Source organism: Echiichthys vipera (assembly GCF_963691815.1).
Source record: "Echiichthys vipera genome assembly, chromosome: 7".
In the NCBI taxonomy this organism is placed as follows: Eukaryota; Metazoa; Chordata; class Actinopteri; order Perciformes; family Trachinidae; genus Echiichthys; species Echiichthys vipera.
This window is the reverse complement of record NC_139832.1, coordinates 27,760,049-27,785,388: the sequence shown is the minus strand read 5'-3', so window position 1 is coordinate 27,785,388 and position 25,340 is coordinate 27,760,049. Positions and strand designations below refer to the sequence as shown.

General features: G+C 41.0%; 1 protein-coding gene across 1 annotated transcript in view; it reads left to right on the top strand.

The window, feature by feature from the left end:
• Positions 1-25,340, top strand: part of kiaa1549la (KIAA1549-like a) — a gene marked incomplete at its 5' end in the record, with an annotated part of 127,969 nt that overhangs the window by 32,878 nt on the left and 69,751 nt on the right. The window contains 4 exons of the mRNA XM_083916496.1: positions 14,853-15,572; positions 17,579-18,400; positions 19,092-19,207; positions 24,252-24,474. Coding sequence (XP_083772622.1) covers positions 14,853-15,572; positions 17,579-18,400; positions 19,092-19,207; positions 24,252-24,474 — 1,881 coding nt within the window. The remainder of the gene's footprint in view (positions 1-14,852; positions 15,573-17,578; positions 18,401-19,091; positions 19,208-24,251; positions 24,475-25,340) is intronic.

The following is a 25,340-nucleotide window of genomic DNA, read 5'->3' as shown; positions in this document are numbered from 1 at the left end:
CCACAGTCCGTCTGAGTGTTTGTAAGTCTTCTCTTACAATCACAATTAATGTCTGCTGTCCTGTGTGTGTTGGTAGTGCATGTGCCAGTAAAGCTCTGTGTACGTACACATCACAGCAGCCCAGGTTGTCTCCTCAGTTCTGTTTATGCTAGACTGGCTGACCTACCGAGAGCCCCAGAGCTGTCACATGACTGTGTGCTAGTCACCCTGCGACAGAGCAGCACAGATGAGGCGCCATGTTGCCTTGTGCCTGTCTGTGTGTGTTTGTCTTAATTATTGCCTCACTGATTTTTCATCTGTCTGTGTGTGTCTGTGTTCTGTGCTTACAGAAGCTCTCCGGTCAGGCTCTGTAGGTAAAACAATGTGTAGAGTGTGTGCGCTTAAGCAATCATCCATCTGAATCCTAAAGGTAAACTCCTCCAGGACGTTCAAGTTGTTCACAGCTACTCTGATATCATTTCTGTGTACTGGTGTGCATCGTTTCTCATGATCCACTGGGTTGTAAGAATTTTAATACAAAATCTAATTCAACAAGAAGGGTACATCCATTGTCCTAATATGCTGTTACTGACCAGAAGATTGCATATCCTGTTGTAAGTAATCGGGGAGTGGCATCACAAGACTTATTTGGGAGTGTATTAGTCTGGAATCTTAGCATTTTCAATTTCCAAGGGGCGTTATCAACGCCGCAGACCAAAACGCCTCAGCCTACTTCGACTGTTTGATCTGAGTTTCATGAGCATGGTAAACTACACTGGACGGAGAATGCCAGTTACATTAGTAACTATGATGCACCTGTCAGTCATCGTCTTAAACCTGCCCTACATGAAATAAACAGTTGTTATTGGCTTCCCCAGGATCTGGCAGGCTGGAAAATCGGTCTGAATGGGAGAAGGGGGCATACAAACCTGCAGAGCAAATGAAACATGAGCATGTAGCAGTCTGTCAACGAATCTGATCTCACTTCGTCTGAGAAGGTTGTTGTTTTCACTCAATAATCTCTTATTTGGTATACTACCATAAAACACACAACTTTGGGTCGCTCATAATAAATGTATGAGAGGCTGCTTGGTACTAGTGTTGGAGTGGCCTTAGAGTACGTTTTGATATTGTTGTGTAACTGACATTACTGAGAGTCTTCACTGACTTAACTATGCAGTGACTCTTATGTACTGTCAGACTGTGTTCAAGCATGTAACACATGAACATTTAAAAAAGAATTTCATCCCAAAATTCAAGCAAGATGTAAACACATTGTACCTCACCACAGTTCCCCTGGCTGTCAGTTAGGCCACCAAATAATAAGGTTTTTAAAGCTTCTGACTCCAGAGACTTCCGGTAAATGGGGTGGGGGGGGGGGGGGGGGGGTCCAAGGTGTAATTATCCTACCATTGCCTCTTGTGGCCACAGAAGCTGCTGAGGCTAGTCTCATTTTAGTTAACTTAACCAATATAAATTTTCATGAAAAACATGTATAACCCTCGATACATTCTAATATCTGCAATTAATGGTAATCACAGTGGATATGAGTGTTGAACAATGAATTAAATGTGACATCAGCCTTCTGAACACTATTAGTACTTTATGACCTCTATCAGCCTTCAGTAGAATCAGAATCCAAAAGGTTGTTGTTCCCTCTGTGTTGCCTGTCAGACAGCAGCCTCCCACACAGTCGTTGATCACTGCCATATCTCTCTCTATAGTGAGCCAACCACTGCTGATAAACATACTGCACCATGACGGTTGGTCCCTTCAGCTAGGCAACTAACTAACTGAGTAAGTACAGGTTCCAGAACAATATAATCAGTCTAATAGGCAGCAGAACAACATGTTAAAGACTCCCTGAGAGCCAAGCAGGAATAGGTAGCAGACAGGCATCCTAAATATTGCCAGACGATGCCAGATGCCTGATAAGAAGCAAAGCAGTACAGGGGCTGTCTGCCAGGCAGCTAGACACCAACCAAGCAATAATAGATATCCCAACAGACTGTCCTGTGTTAGTTTGCTTCCTGTTAGGCACTCTGAAGTTTCAAGCAGCCTACAAGGGGATATTTTTATTATTATTATTATTATTTCTTATTTCTTTTATTAAATGAGAAATCACCTGTATTTGTTTGACCCTCAACAGTGCTGTTGTACCTTAGATAAATCAAAATCTCTTGAACTGCAGGCTGTATTTTGTCGACCTTCTCTTCGGGTAAATGTCCTACCATCTCTTCTGCGTCATTCTGCCTGCAATGTAAGATCACCCGCCTTGTTATAAATTCTCATCTGGTAGGATAGATGAACTTTATATGAAATCAGCAACACTGACTAAATCACCATCTGTGCAACCTTTGTCCACCACCCAAATGGCTAGTGAATGTCCAGATTTTACCATCCACTCATTAGATTATCATTGTCATTTCAGCTTGTGTGTGAAGCAAATCTACCAGCCACTTGCATATTTTTACATAATTTGTCTAGTGGATTGTGCGAATGTGACGTTTGTTTTTTCCATTAGCAGTGTGTAGAAGGATGCGATCAGCTGCGTTCAAACAAAAGCAAGGGCTGAATTTAAATATATTGTGTCTCTTGATGTGTTTGTTGTAGCAATGCCATGCAGTATGCAAGAAGATGAGGACATGCGACAATGATCCGGAGCGTATGCATGTACCACAACACACAGAGCCGGTAGCTTACTTGAGTAATCGATTTAATATGTTATCAAATTCATTGTATGGTGGCCTGTTTGACTGCGGTGACCATAGCGACGTACAGTTCAGATGTTTGTGTAGAGCAGAGGAGTAAAACACTGAATGACGTTGTAAAGTGTGAAATTTGTAGAGAAGAAATTATTTCAAGTTTTTCCGTGTTCCTTTTTATCTCCTGGAGGTCACACTGTCCTAACAAGAGTAGCAGATCCTGTGGTGTAAACGCTGTTATAGATCCAACATGCTTACGTACAGAATATGTGACAGAACACTGTCAAGTGTAGGCTGCTGTTCATGCAGGAGCTGCTGAAGGAACATGTCTTTGTGAAAAAGGTGAACACAATGACCTGTTTTCCAGCTGGGTGTCATACCCCCAAAGCGCCGCCATTTTGTTTGGTGACTAACTTTGTGTCCCAAATTGTGCACTTCCACCCTCAAACTGGCTTTTTTGAGGGTGGGAGTGCGTTCCCGCTGGAAGTCTGTAAGTGTGTACCACATTTATCTAGTTGCGCACTCAACGACCTCAATCGCTGCCATTTTGTCTACGTAGCGGAAGAGGCGGGAATTAATTCAAGCTGGAAAATGGCGGTAAAACAGTGCAACGGAGCGCCAACAACTAGATTCCCTTTCTTAATGTAAAAAGAAGATCACAGGGATTTTTGGCGGTGTGCTAAGTTAGAAGAGTTGTTGGAAAAGCTTTTGGAAAAATAAACAGAAGAAGAAATAGGTTCGTCTTTTCCAAGTGCTCAGCAGCAGTGTGTGATTTGAGAGCACTTACTGGGGAAATTGTGTGTACTGATCGTGTACAGTACATAGGACACACAGTGCACGAATGTCAGCACACTCACTGCAGTGCACGATTTGGGACACAGCAATAGTCTCTTTCGTCTTGGAGGTAAACAGGAAGTGTTTCAGTGCTTTCAGTGCTCAAGGAATATTCAGCGCCACTATCAGAGAAAAGAACTTACCAGGACAAGAACAGAAAAGATAAATAAATTGTTGGCAGGTTTGAGGAAACAGCAGTCTGTGTTTAGTTGTAGCTGAGAGATTAGCGATGCAGCTGTGAAAGCTAGCTAACTTAATGCTACCAAAATAGCGTCAGCATAAAAGCTGAACTCTGAGGGTGAGTTTGTGAAGACATGCTGAAGGCTGCAGAAATCGTGTTCCCTGACAAGAGACGGGCTTTTTACCAACATGAGCCTGAAGAGAAACTCTGTGGCAGATAAGAGTTTGGATCTTGCTGCAGTGGTTTTACCTGTCCGGCACACACCGGAGATCAAATCGGGCTGCATGTGACCCATGAAGTAAGATTAGTTTGACACCAGAACATTATTTGTTTTTTAATCACACACCTGACATTATTTTTTAAACTCTATGGTGTTTTTTTCTAACCTGACTCTGCCAGATGGATTGATTCTCATTTGCTCAGCATTTCCATCTGGGAACTCTGGGAACTGGTTTGGAGATCTTTTGGGAAGGGGCGAAAATACTAGTTGCTGATTGGATAAACCATCTGTCTATTACCAACATGGTAATTATGTTATGACCCGCCTCAAAACCAAAACTGACTGGTTCGGTCGCTTGGCAAACTTCTCCAAATTTTCTCTGCTGCAGGTTACCAGACTGATCTGTGAGTAAAATACAGTGGAGCTTGTGAGATCAGCATGGTCTTGTGAGGCTGGTATTTTTCCAGTGGGGTTTAAATATGGTCAGTACATAGCATAGTGAGGTGTGTTTTCAGCACAGTACATTCATATTACATTTGAACAGTGTCTCTACAGTACTTTGAACTTTTGAGTCCAATAATCCAATTTGCCATGAGATGATGTGTGGATGCAGTTCATCGGATATGTTTGTCATGTTACTCATCCTCTTCACCATAGCAGAGCATCTGGTCCAGTCAAGAATCTGCTTGAAAGTCCACAGCTCAGGGCAGAAAAACAGTGAAATCTTACTTTTATTGTCGCTATGCATTATAATGCATTTTTCACACTGACATTTCTGAATGTCAGTGTCAATGGAAAATCCATATGTGGAAAAGTGTAAATTTATATGGTATTAAGTGTGTGATAATGGCTTGCTAAATTTCCCATGGATGGTTACAGCCGACAGCAACTCTTATGAGTTTAATTTTCTCCTAATAACATATGTCTACTATCGCTACGCTCTAACATTTTCATAAATTATTCTTAATGAATTCAAACGATTTTGTTTCTGTTGTGTGCCTTAGCCAACTAATCCTCATAATTCCCCAGTGATCATGATTTTATTATGACAGATTAATAAACACTTTATGAGTCCATTTATCATTATCTTTGAACTGTTGCCACAGTGTGTTAAGCCCTCATATGCGTTTTCATCCCGCCATTAAATATAATGCCTAATGCTGCCTGTTATGTTAAGCTGTGTAAATGCAGGGCAGTGATGCGCCTATAGTTTATAGTTTGGTTATTATTTGATTTTTGTGAGATGTTGGGGGTTATTGATATTTGTTTACTGTTTTACATTTCATCAGGAGATATTTTTGGCCCATGAAAGCCTTGTCAGTGTATGTATCAAATGACATGAATTCATTTTTAATCTTCTGCTCACTTTCAAAGTGGAGAGCTGGTGCATGAAATTGATATTGTGTGTGTTATGATAACGCCTTATCACTGCTCCTTGTTCTCAAAGCTGTATGTCAGGGTATACACACGACATACAGGACAGACGTCACCTAAGCACAGAACACTCTGTTTCCTTCTTTATCCATGGTAATGGTTACCCTGGTGACAGCATCACTGTGGTTGCTGTAGAGAGACTCAGCAGCACAAGCAGCCCTGCTGAGCGGGGAGGGTTGATTTATTGTTACCTTTAAATATGTTCGGTCTCTGCATGGTTTCTTTTCCTGTTCTCTAATGACTGGCCTGGCATTTGTTGTTTTTCTATTGTACTCTATTAAGTTTCTATAATGCATTTACAATAGGTATAAGGGAATCATAAGACTTTTTTTATACCTCCGCTCCAGCAACAGCCGAGCCTGAGAGGCAAAAAGGAGCAATTATTCCTTAATTTTTAAGTCATCTTGGATGATCTCTGTTAAGGTATCAGAACAAACTGTATGACACAGAGCTTGACACAGCAATGATTTTATGTTTAGGACTAAGTTGACCCAGACACCCAGAATGTTCGACTTAAACAGCTGTGAAGAATGGCATTTCAGCCTGACATTTTGTGACCTTTTGTGTTCCCGCACACACACAGGCAAAAGCAGTACCCTACTCGATGTCACGTAGAGTTTGTTGATGGTCCGTTTGTTGAAAGGCGGTAACATATTCAGTATGGTTGCAGAGATGCTGGATTAAGTGATTCAATGCCTTTTAAACAGAATGCTTTTAAAAATACTTTAACTTACAGTTTTAAGTAAATATCATCAGAAACAATTAATCCACGTCAGTAATATTTATGCAAATTAACGTATTCTGGAGTATGATATTTCAGTGATTATCTTTGTCAGTCTATAGGGCATCAAGTTGAGCTAAGTGATTGTTAATGTAAAAAATACATCATAAATGCAAAACATAAGCTGCTGTATAAAAAAAACACTATTGGCTTTAGAAGTTCATTCACTTTGATTGACAGTGACTCTCCACACCCGTCGTAAAAACGTTAGCTCACTGGTAGCTTGCAGCTCTAAGCCCTTACTACTTTTCCAGACACCATGACCACTGCTGGAGTCAGAGATGACAGGGAATCAACAGAGCTGTTAAATCCTTCAGCTTCCCTGAAGTCACCGATGTGGAAACATGTTGAATTATGGAAACAAACAAAGAACGATCAAACTGTGAGCTCTGACGAGACTTCATGTTCAGTACTCTCAAGTTCAATACTTTACTGCCATGTCAAAATAAATTGATTGGATTTTGTCTTTGTGCCAGTCAGGTGCATTAGGGTGCCGCTCGTGAAGTGTTGTGAAGTGAACTCTGAACAGATGCATACAATGACCGCAGCACCTGATCGAGGTTTTCTTGTCTGTAACTATCAAAGTCTGTGGACATTTTCTTTTTGATGAGCCATTCTTTAACACTGACAAAGCTTATATTGTGTTCCTTTTAGTGTTAACTTGGTGTCGCTCCATTTCTCTGTCATCCAGCTCTGTGTCTTTTAACCGCTTTTGCTGAGCTATTTCCTCGTTCTTTTTCCTGTCATCCAACAATTAACCATGAATCCAAAGTTTCGGGCTTCCAAATGTATTGAAATTAATATTATAAACATTGACAGAAACAGGTTTTTTTTTTTTTTTTGCCACAGCAGACGTTACATTTACCAGACTTCTTTCTGCAGATTGATGGAGAAGGTCTATCAATGCTCTGGGTCCACCAGAACCATGTCCTTACTATAAAGTAATAACAGACTGCTGTGATTGACCACTCAAAATCAAGTATTCAACGAAGGCGTGTAACAACAACAGGTGTTCTAAGATCAAGTCAGACAACATCAGGCTAACTGTCAAGTTCAAAGCAGCTCCCACGTGACGTCCCAAGGCAGAACACGTCAAGTCAAGTAGAGGATGATGGGTAGTAGTTGTTTTAAGCCGAGATAAATTAGAAGAAGAATCCTAGTATTGTATCAGTGTCTGTGGGGCTTTGTCTTCTTATAGAATTAAATGTAGGAAGGTTTTTGTTCTAGGCTTTATTATTGATTCGACTTCTTCCTTTCTTAAAATATAAGAAAACATGAAATAGAATATTACAGAAAAACTCTTCTATTTTAAAAATAATTCTGTTTTCAAAAACAGTTCATGACATCAAATCCTTGATGCCTTTGTAGGCTACAGATGTAACTTCCTCCTGTCTCTCACCCCTGTGTGCACTAGTGTTCCTCTTTCATTGAATTATTTGAGAGGAGAAGACATTGACAACATGCAAAAGCTTTTTTCAGTGTGAATGAAATTGCAAAAGCCTCCAACATACAGTAGTGCCTCCTTTATTTAAGATCCGCCAGATAAATAGTAAGTTCAGTCCTTCTGAATCTTCCTTGATGGAACGGATCAAATGTGAGTTCAAGTAGACTATATACAGTATCCATTCATCCATTATGTTTGTGAATTGGATAAATGAATTGGCTGTGACAAGGTAAGGCAGTTTTAAAGCCTTGGCTTTTTGCTTTGGTTGTCTGTGGCTTTGTATCTATTTTCCATTTAAACCTAACAATTAAACCTGAAAAAAATGCTTCCCTTTATAGCACTGCTTGGTTGCTATGATGTTCTGTTGCAGTCAGTTCACACATTGGGTAGACGTTGTCGTCAGGCAGTTTTCCTCACACTTGGCAGTATTGCTTTTAAAAGATGGCACACGTTCCCTCAACTCTACTCACTATCATCCCTTCAGAGAATAACAAACTATTTATTGCTGCTACACTGCTTGTGTTTTCCACATAGAGTGAGAGAAATGACAAAAGAGACAATATTTGAGATAGCCAGGTATTATAATAATGGATTAATGTCACACTTGGTCACACCTTACCTTATGATATTGTGCCTGCCATTCTTCCATCCTGACTGATACTTTGTGCTTTCTCTCACATAAACATATGAAATCACTTCAGTTCTGTCAAACAAAAAATATGGAAACTGATTTAAGCCTAACCCCCCAAAAAATACTATGAAAAACACCTCTATGTATTTTTTTCAGTATAGAGATAACTTTGATTAGTGATTCTCCTCGCATTATCATCCATCGATTTGTTTTCCTGACCATCCTTCCATGTTGTTTCCTGTTCTTGCCACCACACAGACAGATGGATACCCTGAATAGTTCCAGGAAATGGTTACATGTCCATCCTTTTGGACGGCCTCACTCTGTTGGACAAAACCTACTGGCTTGGGACCATCCTCCCTCCCACTGAGTCTCGTACCACATCAAGTATATCAGCACTTTGTCTTGCTCCAAACACTCCCACTGTAATCACAAATGCTTTATTTTTCAAATCATTTAAACACATTGGCACTGAAAAATGAAACATATTTCCTTATCAGCCAACGACTCATGCTTCTCCTCGAAGACGAATGTATGCTTCGTGCGTAAATAGAGACGTACATTATCAACGTGTTAATCGTCACTGCCCTCATACTTTATGTTGGAATGGACGTTGAGCAAATCATCCTCTAGAGGACGTTATTCAGATTCAAAAGTTACTCCAATAAAATTTGAAAAAAAAGAGTTTATGATAACAACAAACATGGCGACGATGGAGGAGATAAAGATCCTGGGTCTGTTGAGAAGGAGGCAAAATGGCGGACAGCGTTGTAGACGGCGGTGGTCTGTGAGACACTAAATACATCCCGGAGTCTGGACGGAGAATTCCAGTCACTGGTTTTACAAATGAGACAAACTGACATCAAACGTCACTTTCAGTATTTCAGTATTTCAGAATGTCTGTTGGAGCTTTTGATGACTTGCTCGCTCCTGCTATTCACGGCACTTTTTGTGTACAATTCCCGACACTGCCCCCATGATTTCCGGTGGTACTGCAACGTTTGGTCCGTATCGGTATGCATCTGGAAGCTTGCAGGATACGTGCAGAAATACGAACTAAATGTATGCAGAGTAAGTCCACCAGGTGTTGAAACTCATCAATATTCAATTCTCATATATTTCTGATGAAAGTCTGACCAACCATTTTATTGGTCCGCATGAAATTATTTGCCCAACTTCCTGCCTGTCATCGTCGCAGCGTCCCTTTCAGTTGCCTACCGTGGTCTCTGCTCTCTGGCAGAGGGTTAAGGGGGGTTTGGGAGGAGGGAGCATCAGAGGTCAGGCATGGGGAAGAGGGTGCGACTCTAAGTGCTGTGCGAAATGCCAGAAAGGTAAGAATTGCTTTAAGCATGCAATAGTTTTAAAAAACCTATAAAGTCAGTTAGTGAAATGACTGTTAACTTCATTATTATTATCTGTAGAGCTGGCCTCACTCACAAAGAACACCAGACTATGCAGTTCTACAAGAGGTAGCTCCAAACAGAAAGTAGCACCCTTCGCTCCTTCCCTCAGCAAACACAAATGACAGTTATCTAATTGCCCTTCAGGCCATGAAGTTGCTGAAGGTGTTACCTCCATGTTTACCTGACGGGCAAAATTGTCAGCGTTTATGCGGACTACACCCATTTCGTAAGGAAGGCAAAGAGAGGGGAAAACAATGTGTTCTGTAAATTCTGTAAACAAAGCCACCACCAACAGCCTTTGTTGTAGGCTAGGGCGTACATAGCACATACCACACACCACACTACAGACCACAGCTAATACTCTCCTCTGCAATACTGAGGACGTTGTTGTAAAGGTTTTTGGATACTTCATATCTATACTGTCTGCAAAAAAGAGCTGAAGAATTCATCCTGTACCAGGAGAAAGCCCCCACTGCAATTCTAAAATTCACCCTGTTTGAGGCCTGGATGTGGTTCACCCTTAACCAACCAATGGTCTTTAATGATGATGGAGAAACAGAAGAGCATTGCTGTTCATTACGCTTTCTACCTCAACAATCTCCAGGAGAAGATGGTGCAGAGAAGGGCTGTCATCTTCATGGGAGTTAAGGTGTTATTATATGTGCAGAAGCTCCTGGCCCGCCTCGAGGATCTATTTGAAATGGAGGTGTACAACATTAGGGTTCGGGCCTTGGCTGCTGAACAGTGTTCCACAGTGGGATGAGGTTGAATGCTTCCGTCAGTATGTAACCCCAAAGCTGTGACAGAGCAACATTGATGAAGGCTGGCTGTTTGACGGAGCAATTTCAGTGAAGCTGTAGTCCCCTGAGAAGGTCGCCACTGTTCACCTATTTCCATTTAAAAACAATGGTGTAATCTGTCTGTTTGCTGTGTGGTTCCCTGGCACGATTGCCCCTGTGGGGCGAATCTTTCCCATTATGAATAACATCCGGACGGATCAGAGGAACCGTATGGGACTAACAAATCTGTAAGCACTAGAAAGAGTTCCACAGAAAGCTCCAGGGAAATCACATGATCCACTCGTCAAACAAGTATTCTTCTTCCAGGTATCTTTCTTTAAAAGCTCTTTCTCGGGTTTTGTTATAAACTACAATGATTTAACTTTTTGACTTTTTAATCTTTGTAAAGTCGCAACCAACTTGTGGTTTTGTGTTGTCAAGCGATTTTTGCCTTGTTTTTTATGCAGAGAAGTGTTTAATTTCACACAAATTCAATCCTTGTGTGTTTTGTGTACTATTGTTGTACAGCTTTTAAATAACCCATGTTTGGTGCATTTTTAGAGAAAAAGAGGTTCAGCAAATTGGGGTGCGTTTGGGGCACTAAACGCAGAATTAGTTGTCTCCCATCCTGATGAAAATGGATGTGTTGTGTGTATGAACACTAGCTGCCAGCTCACAAAGTTTCCTTGTGTAGTTATGACATATACTCTTGCTGCACAAATCATTTTCTGAAAGGCTGACACTTTCTCTACCCTTACATCTTTAAAATATGATGCCACCAATTTGTACACACTTTTTATCTCACATCATTTCTGTATCTACAAACGTATATGAATACAGAAAATGAAAAAATCTTTTGCAGGAGGTTTCAGCATCGTTCATGCGCCCATCTTTCGGCATATCGTGTTCTTATATTTCATCACTTTCTGAAGCTGGACGAATTTCTGCCACTAACACCACTATTTTGCTCAGACTAATGAGGTGAAACTATATTGTCTTCATTATAATGGATCATGTGAAACTCCTCTGTACTGCAGCCTAATCTCATAAGTTAGACTACAAGTCTGGTGTGGTTTTATAGAAAAAACTCGCCAAGTGCAGCTCTAAAACTGAGATTAAGACAGGCATCATTTTTCCTCTGGCCTGTTTGATAATTACTACAATGAAATCTTGCCATCAGTTGGCTTGTTGGCAGATTCAGCTACCCAGACTCCCCCTCCTCACTTTGCCTTCTGAGTTTCACGGAGCTGAGGACCAGCTGGCTCAGTACCATCCTCACACTTCCTACCCACCTGTCCTGCCCACAGTCAGGGTGGCAGCGTGGATCAACTCTACTTGGCACACATAACTTCAAATACACTACACTGTACTGAGGAGGGCAAATCCATTGCTATAGACAACAAACATTTACCATTATATTATTACAGGCACCTGGGAATGGTTAACCTGAATGGTCAGAAAGCTTGTGGTGACCTGGCAAAGCTTTACACGGTTGTGCTGGCATTTACAGAGATTCAGCATGCAGGGCATCAGTGGGCACAATGCCAGCTGGCAAGGCACTATGGTCAATACATAGCCTGGCACTAGTCTAAAGCCGTGTTAATGGCCAGGAGCGCTTTGTGCATAATTTCCATGTGATGATTCTCATAATCTACTATAAACTGAATGTTCTCACATAGAAATAGGCAAAACTGTTCCTGTATGTTTTGTCGAAATAGATAAAGCAGGTCAGTTCTGCTCTGATCCACATTTATCCATCTTTAATCCACACTTTCTCTTCTACCATCCATCCATCCATCCATCCATCCAGTCCAGTCCATATTTCTTCACAGTGGAGGTTCTTCTGTCTTAGCGCTTTGTCAGAGGTCTGATAGTAGAGTCACATATGTTGCTCTCAGCCAGAGCAGGTGGCTAGCTGTTGGAGGAAAAAACACTGCTAACAGTTATGCATATGGTACAGTACATCCATCCCAACATCCATCAATCCCATCATTCATCCTTCCAACTATCCATTCATCCTTTTATTAATCCAGTCAAATAAAGTAATTCCTTACAGCTATTCACACATATGTTCCTTTTCTCACAGCATTATTGACTATTGAATTAGAGGCCCCATTATCAACCCAGTTCTATGCTAATCAGAATCGGAAATACTTTAATAATCCCAGGGGGATATTATTTTTGTTACGAAAGTCCAGATATACAAACAACAAATATTATACAGACTAAACATATATAAGAAAAACTCAAATTTAAATGTACAGAAATGAATATTTACATTAGTGAAATACATACAAGATCAAAGATTGTCTGTGGTTGAGTCTGAATCAGAGAGAGGAGGTGACAGACTCTCCTATGGATGTGTTGTATAGTTTAATGACCACAGGCAGGAAAGATTTCCTGTGGTGCATCTGGGTGTGAGGAGTATTCTGCTGAAGGTGCTCCTCTGCTGGGACAGTGTGTCGTAGAGAGGGTGGGAGACATGGTCCAGGATAGACCGGAGCCTGGACAGCATCTATTGGCATTTATTGGTATATATAAGGTGTGGGTTAAAAATCTAAAACTTTAAGAATAAACATATTTGAGAAGCACAGGTAAATTGTAAGTATCTACAAATATAAGTACATATATAAACAACTAAGGTCCATAAGAAATTCAACCAAAAGAGAGGAAAACATAGATGTAAAAATTAAACACAGCATGAGCTTTAAAGCCAAATCAGAGCAGGCAAGACAATCAATGAAAAGTAAAGAGAACAATTAGGTGATGGATCTGTACTACTGAGTGAAAATAAACAGTACTTAAAATGCTTAACATGCTGTAAATGTTACTGTACTCTCCCTGCGGTGACCAAGTAATCGCCCCTGCTATCTCAAGCTTTGTTGTTTTCTCCTTTCTCAAACTGACTTACGCAGCTCTGGATGCTGGCGCTATCACACAACATAGCTGGAATGTACATTGTCAATGGATTCATTTTCTCTTTTAATGACATTTATGACACCCTGTGACAAAGAACATATTGCTCAGTGTTGGGAGTTAATAGCGGGGTCATGAAACACTTGATAGCAGGTGTCCAGAGGATATACAGCAGCTAAGCAGAGCTGGTTCTGTAAAGCCTCTCTTGCTCAGAATCACTGTCTTTTAATTAATCAATTCTCCACAGAGACATGGGGAGCGTGGGTAGTGTGCAACACACACGCACACTCAACACTTTTCAAGGCTGAAATTAGTGTGTGCTTAAACAATAATAGAAAAAAAAACTGCTTGGCACTCACTTTCCACTTACGATATTTTACGAACAGAGGAAACTTAACGTAAGCATCGTGTGACGCCAAACCCTTTGTACTTCTGAACAAATGAGAAGATATAATAAACCTTGTCACCCAAGTAGACAGCCAGTGAGCCAGTCAGATGGTCAGCCTTGTTTTTCCTCATTTTTCATTTCCACTAAGGCAAGGTGCCTTTGAGACTGAATGTATTAGGCAGGATAATCGCCTCAGTCCGCCAAAACTTCAGGCTTTGTTGAGACTACAGCGAAGATGAAGACAGTTCACAGAATGGAGATAAAGGCTGAGGCCAAATGCTTTGACTGGATGCTATCTTTTTTGCTCCATTTTCATGCATCTGACTCATTTGATGTCAAATTGAAAAATGACGCCATAAAACTGCCATTACTTGCGTAACACACCAAACTTTGCTCGGAAAATAGATTTCAGTCTCATCAGTGTTGGTCTGATCTATGAGCTCAGCCTGAGTCTGAGTGGTTGTGTATGATCTAGGAATCATAAATCCAGGGGCACGGCTAACCTAACGGATCAGATTACTATCTGTGAAATCACAGCTGATTAGTGTGTGTGTGTGTGTGTGTGCGTGTGTGCGTGTGTGCATGTGTGCATGTGTGCTTGCGTGCGTGCGTGCGTGCGTGCGTGCGTGCGTGCGTGTGTGCCCTAATTTATGCACTCTGGAACATCAAAAGTAATTGCCTATGCTTTATCCTCTAAAACATAAGTGACCTACTTTTGACATTATTGCTATTTCTCCACAATCACAGTTTTAGAGTTCTTTATTTAATCCCTTTAGATAAGTGTGTGAGACAGAGGAGAGACAGAGGAAGAATATGCATATGTGTGAATTTGCCAGAGAGTAGAAGGGAAGTGTGTTTGCTATCATGACGAGTTTGTGTGAGTGTAAGTAGTGCGGTTTTAAATCTCCTGGGGATTGGACAGTTGTGGTGGCTTTACGAGGACTAATGAATTGAGGGCTTCAGCTGTGTGTGTGTGTGTTTATGTGTATGGAAGAGCACACAATAGATGAGTTAAGAACTGAAACAGGAGTCATTGTCTGGCCTGTGGGAGACATGAGTTAATGACTGCTCACAATGTTTCTGCTGCCCGGAACTCCTAATTAAACACTAATCCTGCTTTCCCTTCCCTGTCTCCCTATCCCTTGTGTTTCCTACAGCTGAGGGAGGTCACCATGAGTCAATGAGACGGGCTGTCTTGCCTCTGGACCCTGCAGCGACCTCCAACCTTTCAGCCGTCCCCCAGAGTGGAGACAGAACTCGGGCAAAAGACAAAGATGCGATATTGGGGAATGACGCCAGTCCTGGAGCCCAACCAAGAGCCGGACCCCGAGCCTGGCCTGAGGGCAAAGTGTTTGCGGCCAGAGCAGCGGTTTGGACTGAAACAGAAGCAAAAGTCCGTGCAGGTGGCAAAGTTTTTGCTGAGACTGGGATTATGAGGGGAACCGGTGCCTGGGCTGAAGTAGGGGCTGAATGGAGTCCACTGGATGTGGAGGGGAGTGACCTGTCAAGCATTCCCAAAGACCCAGCTGCCTGGATGGGGCAGCAGAGGCTGCAGACGCATGGAGAGGGCCAAAGAGAGCAGGCAGCCTTCTCATCAGTCCGTGGCTTACTGGCAGAAACAGCGGAGCTACAGGCACCAGTGTTGGGAAAACCTTTAGGACTGTTGTCTAAAGCTGCTTGGACCAAAATCTCCTCTTCGTCGTCATCCAAGGCCTCCTCCTCCTCATCTACAACAAAAGCGTCCTCTTTGCCTTCCTCCTCGTCTTCATCCTCCTCTTCTCCAGCCAGTAAAAGAGACAGTCAGACAGCAAGATCAGATGTCTCTCTGGTTGTTGTCAACAACAACTCCTCCAGCAGCAATGGCAGCTTCAGCTTGGGTAAAGTGCAAGGCCCTTCTGTCATATTTTACCCTTTACATTGTTTACATTGTAATGAATTGTTTGTTAAACCCCTCCCCCAAACGGCAATTATGGTATAACAACCACAGCAGGCCTCACGAAACTCAAAAAGACAAGAGCAAAAGTGTAAGGAATGGATAAAATAATGGTCGGGATCTAAGCATTCTTTGCTAAATAGTTTGCTACCTACCCTCTGCTTTATCCTCTATTTTACTCTAAATGGGACCATCATTTGCAAAATGAGTCAAAACTAGTGACTGAAACCATAAACTCCTTAGGACATAAACACAAAAAAACACATCATGTACATTTCCTGCACCTGTCATAGACGTCTAAATAATATCCAAAAAATGTACCCAGTTCAAAGGTCAAATGATGAACGTCAATATGAGGCTCAAGTTGGGTCATGGTTGGACGTCCAAATACTGGATCTAGTTTGGAATACGTCGAATAGAAAACCAGAATTGTTCATGGACCGACGGACCCAACATACAAGATCTGCACGTCTATCTGACGTCCAATGTTTAGTGGGTTCAGTTGTTTTGTTCAAGCTTCAGCGTTTTTGAGTAGAGAGCACACCTTTACACATTGTCATTTGTCATAATAGTAATCTTCATCGTCAATAACCGTTTTCATCACAATGTAATTTTCAGCATTGCTATTAGAGTCACCTCAACAACCATCATCTTCATGATCCCATCATCATCATTTTGTCATCACCTTTATCATATTGTCATCATCGTCATCGTCATCCTCACCGCCATGTGTCCTGTCCCATTCCACTACCTCCATGTCTCCCCACTTCCTTCTACACCACCATCACTATAACATTTACGTCATCAACAAGGTAATTCCTCCACATTTCATTTTAGCTTCGGACACAAGACTTGAACGAAAGCTCATAGCCCATTGTCCAGTATTTTCTGTCACACGGATTCTTATCGCAGCCACAATACAACACGTCATCATGTGGTAATGTGAGCAAAAGATAAATGGGAGTGTGGATCTCTTTCAGTTTGAAAGGATTGATTACCTCCCTCTTGTTTGCTCCATCCCCCTTTACACCTATTATTGACATGGGTCTAATCTCCCTCTGTTTTCTGGAGATGAGTTTGATGGATTAAATTAACCGCTGACATTAAACGCTCCTGTGGTTTACACAAAAAAAATGGATTTCTACTTCCTATGAAAAATTGAGACAACTGCACACTTCATTTTATGTCTTTAAAACTGACGATCAAATGGATGGCTATTGGATCTTTTTTCATCCAAACACAATCCAAATGGTAATGATTCAATGTCAAAGCCAAGTGTAAATGGGGAAAAGATAAAGGGGTGCATTAACTTCAGGTAATAAAACATATTACTATTACACCATCATCCTCATTGTTAGACACCTATCTGACCACTTTCATGACATTATCATTTAGTATTATGTTAAATGTGATGAAGGACAAAGTGAGCGATATATAATTTTATTATTGTCAACAAATGCCATTAAAAAGACCAAAAATGACAATGACAGAGCAGACTCATAATAGTTTCTGGGTCCTACCTACTGTGGCTCAACCCCAAGCTCTTTAGTTCTTACTGAAGAGATCATTAAAAAAAGGCTACTCCCAATCAAAAAGTAAATGCTGCAATAGTTGATTAATACAGATTTGGTTGAATGAGTATTTATGGCAGCAGGACGGTGTATATTGGATTGACTCAAAACTAATTATAGTGTGTATTTATGGTAAGGTCATCCAATGCAGCAGTGCGGCTCATTGCTGTGTTTTTATTGTTATTGACAGTTTTGGACAACAGTGTAGCCCTATGACACAGAGGAAGTAGCTGTAACAGGCTTCACAGATGGAACTTGTTAATAGGATCAATTCATTGTTGGTTTTGGTCTTTTCAAGGGATTTATTGACAAATGAATAAACTTTAGAATATCACTAGATATCCTTTAAATGACTGATACCCAAATGTTTTCCCTGCAGATGAGTCAGTGAGCAGCCTGCCAGCCTGGGATCTCCCCACTGTCCCCGAGTCGCTCCTGTCCACAGTGGGCGACCACGATATCACACTTCCTGACAACGTCACCAGCCCTTTCTCAACCCATCAATGGAACACCACCATGCCTGTGCACACCAGAAACACCTCACAGCATACGACCACATCATCTACTACCATAAAGACGTCTCTGTCTCCGACCGCTACCACCATCACCTCGACTGCACCGGTGTCCACCACAGCAAGAGCACAAACACCACCAGGATCCACTACATTCTCTCACACCACAAGCCAGGACACTGTGACCATTGACAGCCTTCAACTGACAACAGTAACCACGACGATGCCCTCAACGACCACTTTTACTGTGACGGCCGCTGAGATGATGACAGAGGCGGTGACCACTGGGGGCGCTGTAACAGTATCACCAAATACCACTGCGGCTACATCCGCGCAGCAAACAACGAGCCTCAAACAGACCACGGCGTCTACAACCCAGCCTACTACCACCACTACAACCACACCTGCTACTACTACCACCACTACTACGGTTCCCCCAACAACCACCACCACCACCACCACCACTACTCCTCCAACCACTACCACAACTACAACTACCACACCTGCAACTACAACTACTGCCGCCACGACTACCACCACTGCCACTACAACAACAAAGGTAGCTGCCACCACTCTGTTCATCCCGATGACGCTGCCTCCCACCACGACCACTGAACCTCCGTCCAGTACCAGCGCAGAGGAAAGTCCTCTACCATGCAACGTGACTGAGAAGTTCTGGGTCAGAACAGGTACGAGACTAAAACAGTATCATTAGGATAAACATGGTGTAAAGTTATGTATGAAGTAAAAAGAGTTAAGGTGGAAGGCTAAAACATCTGGGCATTTTCCCAAAACAACACTTGACTGCTGCTTCAGGCCCTGTATGTCCCTAATCAAATGACCTACACATACTCAAGATTATGTTAAGACCATTTTTCTGGAAGAAATATTCAACAGTAATTATGAATACGGGTGAAAGGCAATTTCAGAAGCTCAGGCTCAGTGTACCTATTATGTCCAAGATGTAATTACAAGCACACAATTAATTAAAATGTGTACATAAGCGAGGGCAGGTTTCCTTGAACACTTACATTAATAGGAAGCTGGAGACTGTAGCCCTGATTACATTTTCCAGGGATGGTGTGATACTACAGTACCAAGGCCTTTGCTGGGTTTGGCAGTAGCTGCAAAGTGAGCAAGGAGACATTTCATTTAACCAGAGGCTAAAGTCCAAACTCCTTTAAGTGCCCTTATGCAGGACATTGGATCCCTACCAGCTTCATGGCGCTGGGGGTGATGAGTAAAGTATGACATTATATAATTATTTGAGACGATAGGTGTGGTCACAGTGGAATTTGTCACACAATATTAACAAGCTAAATGTGATTACATTGTCCACAGACAACTAGCTCTGATTTTTATAATTTTATTCCCTCACAGTACTGTCAATTGAGCTGCGTAGGAACTGCCTGGATCTGATCCTGAAACAGAACCTCTCTAAAGGACTGAGCCACGCCCTGCAGAGAGCCCTGAATGACTCAACAGCCTATGCACAGGTCAGTTTCTCTAATAGGTTCAGCTAAAGTAACCACAGGTGAAGAAGCACAACTCACTGGCTTACAACCACAGGTCAGTAACCAGTAACCACGGCTCAGTGACGAGTTAAGAAGTATCTGACAAAAGCAGTTTAGAAGTAACTCACCACATGTTAATAAGTATATCTATGTGTCAGTGGCTTATTAAGAAATATATGTGACTAGTACATTTATGTCAGCAACTAGTAAACCAAATGCAATGGTTAGTAAATAATAAGAAGCAGGTTTAATAATTTGGCTAATCATACTCCTTGGAATACGTCCAAGTGCACACTGGACCATTAACTACAAGTCAGGGACTAATAAACATACAGTAGGTCAGCGTTTACTAAACACAGGCCAATGGATGGTAAAGGTAGATCAGTGATTTGTACCCACAGGGGCCAGGAAACACAGGTCAGTGGGTCATAACACATCCACTAAATACAGATCAGTGGCTATTAAATGCAAAAGGTCACAGGCTATTAACCACAGGCCAGTGGTTAGATCCTGCAAACACAGGTCAGTGGCAAATAAACACAGTCATTGGTAAGTGAACACAGGTCTACAGCGGCCAGTACACGGATCAATGCCTAGTATATGCTAAAAATGGGTCAGAGGCTACTATATACAGTTCAGGGGCTACTAAAAATGGGTCAGAGGCTACTATATACAGGTAAGTGGCTACTAAATATGGGTCAGAGGCTACTATATACAGGTCAGAGGCTACTAAATACGGGTCAGAGGCTACTATATACAGGTAAGTGCATGGCTACTAAATATGGGTCAGAGGTTACTAAATATGGGTCAGAGGTTACTAAATATGGGTCAGAGGTTACTAAATATGGGTCAGAGGTTACTAAATATGGGTCAAAAGGCTACTAAATACAGGTCAGGGGCTACTAAATACGGGTCAGAAGTTACTATATACATGTAGGGGGCTAGTAAATACAGGTCATAGGCTACTAAATGCATGTACGGGGCTAGTAAATAAAGGTAATTTGCTGCTTAATACAGGTCAGAAACTACTAAATACGGGTCAGGCTACTAAATACATGTAGGTGGCAAGTAAATACTGGTCACTGGCTACTAAATACGGGTCAGTAAAACATAATAAAACACAATAAACCCATAAGCAGTTCATTTTGTATGGTTGTATAGAGTTGTCTCATCCAAAGTAAAACACTGTATTATAGAACATTTGCTGAAGTTAACTGGTTTTCAGAGCTTTATCTGGCTTTGCTCATAAAATATTTTACCTTGCATTCAATATACTGACTAACAACTCCAACAGGTCTACATCCCCCCGATGTAAATTAGACGATCACAAGTGTCTATCACTTATATTATACTGACTAAAAAGGCTTTCCTAGCTGATGCCAATACAATAATTACATTTGAATTTTGCCCCACTGTATTGACTCTTCATGTATGCAGATATCCTGCATATTCTTGAGTGTGTCATCACTTTACAATGTACTAGTATTCATCATTTTCTCCTCCTGCTCATTCACCTCTAAAGGACTCATCTGAATGGTGCTAGAGGAGAGCAGAGACAGATGACTAATGGAGACAGCATTCAAGTCTGAATAGAAATTATCTGTTGAAGAGTCTGGCAGTGTTTGCTTAGAGAGGTTATTACACACACACACACACACACACACACACACACACACACACACACACACACACACACACACACACACACACACACACACACACACACACACACACACACACACACACACACACTCTCTGATACAAATGTGATAAGTAAAAAATACATCCAGAATAAATTATTATTTTCTTTTTGCCCTGCATCGTAGCAGTGCATTCCACTTTCTATTCTTTTGTTTTTGTCTGTTTGGATTTGTCCAAAGTCTATTTCTTCTCTGTCTCTTCTCAAACAATCACTCTCACGTCCTCTACCTGCCTATTTATTCACATTTCTCGTATTGCTCTTCGTCTTCTTCTTCTACTTCTTCTTTTCCCCTTTATCTTATTGGTGCCTCAGTTCAAGTTGATTGATTTTCTGCCAACCTGTCTGTCTGACCTGTCTGTTGGTCTGCCTGTCGGTCCTCCTGCCTCCCTTCATCTCGTTGTCTGTCTGTCTTCTGTCTTAATCTGCCTGCTTTTTCTATTTTTATCCAGTTGTTTGTGAGCCTTCACTGGGAGTGACTCAGTGTCTCTAAGCTCCAGTCCACTTTCATCTACCTCCTGACACACACACACACACACACACACACACACACACACACACACACACACACACACACACACACACACACACACACACACACACACACACACACACTCACTCACTCACTCACTCACTCACTCACTCACTCACTCACTCACTCACTCACTCACTCACTCACTCACTCACTCACTCACTCACTCACTCCCTCACTCACTCACTCACTCACTCACTCACTCACTCACTCACTCACTCACTCACTCACTCACTCACTCACTCACTCACTCACTCACTCACTCACTCACTCACTCACTCACCCACTCACTCACTCAATCACTCATTATTTGGAAGTTTGGATCAGTCTATTTATATATATTAAAGCCAGGATATGTGTTTCGAGACATTGTTGATGTGCAAATATTGGCTTTAGCAAGGACAGGGATTGTCATGACATTAGCATGTAGCAGCAATTAATCTGTTTCATCAAATTCTTGCACAATTACAGCTTTTAAATGTAGGCAGGTAGAAAGAAGTGACAGCAGAGGGTAAGAGCAGATGTGGCTGGCTTTATTATTGTAAAGTATGCAAAAGCCTCTGCAGGGCTCATGAAGAATTTGAAATAGGTACCGCTTTATATCAACCCTAATAACTGATAAATGGTTAATAACAAACCATCACACAATATAGTATAGCTGTAATAAACAGATGTCTGTAAGACATTTGTCAGTTTTTATTGACCATTATATCTCCTCCTACATATACTTGGGTTGAAAAAGTTGTTAAATTCTTGATCACAATAAGTTATGATAATATATAATTATCTATCCTTATTATACATTTATATTAGTGGTGAAACTTCGATCCAGTATCTTCTATGCAAAGTAAAAATACAATTAATTACATATCATCATCTTTAAGATGCACTTTTATTTTGTAATACTTACTTTATATTGCTTCTATTCAATGAAAATATTAATTTGTGTGGAAGAGCTCAATAATAAAACGGTCAAGTCATATTTTAGTTTCTTTTTTGCGAGTTGATGTAAGTGATTGTGATAAACGGGCGGATGATATCGTCTCAAACCGATCGCAGGCCTCTGAATTGAATTGAATCGAAATCACATTGTGGCAGATTTTGTGATATCAGCAAATATAATATCGCTGTCAAAAGAAGTGATATAATATGCAAATTTGTGATTTACACCACTATAATATATATATAATAATGTGCACTCTACATTTACTTTAAATTCATTTAAACGATAGATGTTCTGCTTCACTGTAAAACTCATCCAAGATAATATATGGATATCTTATAATTACTATTCATATATTAAACCCATATCAGTATATTTTGGACCATTTTAAATCAAAACCCTAAACTTCAAACACATGATAAATGTGTAATGCCCAATATTAGTAATAATAGTAAGTTATTATAAGGATACATTAAATGAACAATTCAAATGTTCTTTGTTAATCCATTCATTTTTCCTCATTTTGAAAAGCAAAATGGACTTCACTGATTTGTCCACCTTCTGTAACTTTTGACTACTGTCCAGGAGTGTGGTGTTGGACATAATTATGTAATATATATTCAGAACCAGGGTCAGTATCAAGAAGCAGGTTTATTCATTTATATGGATAACTTTGCAAATTAGAACCTGGAACAGCTGCAAATCTGGATCATGTAAAAAAACGTGTTCTGGGGATGTCTCTGCAAATAATCCAGATAACTCAGTAAACCAGATCCATGCACTAATGAACACAGAGTATTAATGGAATTATGCTTCTTAATACTGATAAATGCTTAAATGTTAACCGTAGATAACTTCAGGAGTGTAAGATTGGACATTGTAGTGTTGGCTCTTATATAAAACTTTATGCATTATGATGGAAACATCACCTGAAGCAAGCCTATTCTTCTAATAAGTACGCATTTATGAATGACCAATTAAACAATACCTGTGTACAGGCTCATTTTATTGTTTTATTACACATTAATAAAACACTCACCCTGAGGCAGGTTTTTTTAAATGTTTAAAACTACCAAAATAAACTGTATATAATCACATATTAATTTGCAGTTATGGATACATAACTGCAAATGAATAGGAAAGAATACATAGGATGAGTTATAGTAAAACATTAATAAACACAGAGAAGTGTTTTTTTCTAAGAAAAGATTAGCTTGGGGCAGCCAGCAAAAGCTTACAGAGAGGGGAGCAGAGGAGAGGAGGCTGAGGAATGAGGAAAGAAGAAAGAAGAAAGAGAAAAGAGACATACATAGTAACAACAGCCCCAGCTGCTCAGTGTGGATGAAGGTGGAGGATAGAGGGAGGTGGGTGGTGTATGGTTCCAGAAATAAGAGTCTTGACTCACCTCCGGTTGTTGTCTGTATGTGTATTTTTCCAGTACACAGCCAGTCACATTTATGACTGTTGAAGGCTCGAGCTAAAATATGCCCATGAGGCAGAGTTGGCTTTTAATAAATAAATAAACAGAGGTTATAAGTATAGTCTTATAGATGTTCATTCCAAAACCATAGCTAGTACAGCATGTATTTAAAAAAGATAAACCTTGTTACCTTTTCCCCAGTGTTGTTTCACCTGGTAGTACTGATTTCTTCTCTGATACGGTTTGTATACTTTTTTTCTTGCAGTGTACGTGCTTTGAAATAAGACACAGACCTTCCGGGCATCCTGGCCTCACCATATTTATGTACCATATTTTTAAGAATACGTGCACAGTCTCTTTTGAAATACAGATGTAAGTGAAGTCTAAAAACAGGACGCTACAACCTGAATTTCTTTTCTCTCTTTGTCACAGGTGGAACACGATGACTGCAGCCCCCACAACGTGACGTTGGGTTACTACGTGACCAGTGGCAAAACTGTCTACATTTCCTCCTTGGTGGTTGAGGCACTGCACATTTATGGTTTTGACAAGCTGCTGTCGGACATCAGGCAGCACACCCCGTTGGTTAAGGCAGTTCTGGTTCCCGTGGCAACCTGGATTCCCACTCCAAGAATTCACCTGCAGCTGAAAACAGGTGATGAAACCCGATGGAAAATAAGATAAGATAGATCTGCCTTTACATAACAGATTCTAACGGAGATGGTGGATGATATTAGGGCTGGAGGTGGAGTGTAAAGGGATTATGAATAGAAGTAGAATAGTAATAGAATAGAGGTTAGAGTTATGCAGAGGGGAGGAGGGAGAGAATATGAGCAGAAGGCGAGCAGAGAGATAGATAATGCAACGAGAGTGAAGGGAGGGAGACACAGGGGAAGAGTAGAGCAGAGACAAAATTAGAAAATTCTGATTACATGTCTGCACTCCTTTACTCTTCTCTGATACCCTAAATCCCGTACAACTCCCATGATTGCAGAGCAAAGGCAAATTGGTCCATTCATTTAGTCTCCCTCTTAAGCCTCTTTAAAAAAACACATTCCAGCACATGCACACACACATCTAAATCGTCTTGTGGGAACAAGAATAGGAAAAGCAGTGCAATTAACAAATTGCTATTTAAAAGATGTGCAGATTGGTAAGCCATAACGTTTTATTGCTAATAATTGTATTTTTTAAATTCATGTCGGTCCAGTGTTTAAGTTTGATTCAGCTCATTAGACAGAATTTGGTAGATTTAGCAGTTGGTTTCACTAATTGAATCATTAAAGTTGTACATAAGATTTGATACACTGTTTCTAGCAGCCTCTGTGGCGGTAAGATGTAACTGCAGACGAGCCTGTTCTTTCAGAGCCTCCATCTTGTGACGTTCATGGTCACTAAAGCAATTTCTCAATCTGCGCTCTTGTCTGTACTTGTGTTCACGTGGACGTGGAAATGTCATCAGTTGCAGCCCAAGTACTCTTCCACTTCAATAGTCCGCATCTCGCCGAGTATGGTTCACAT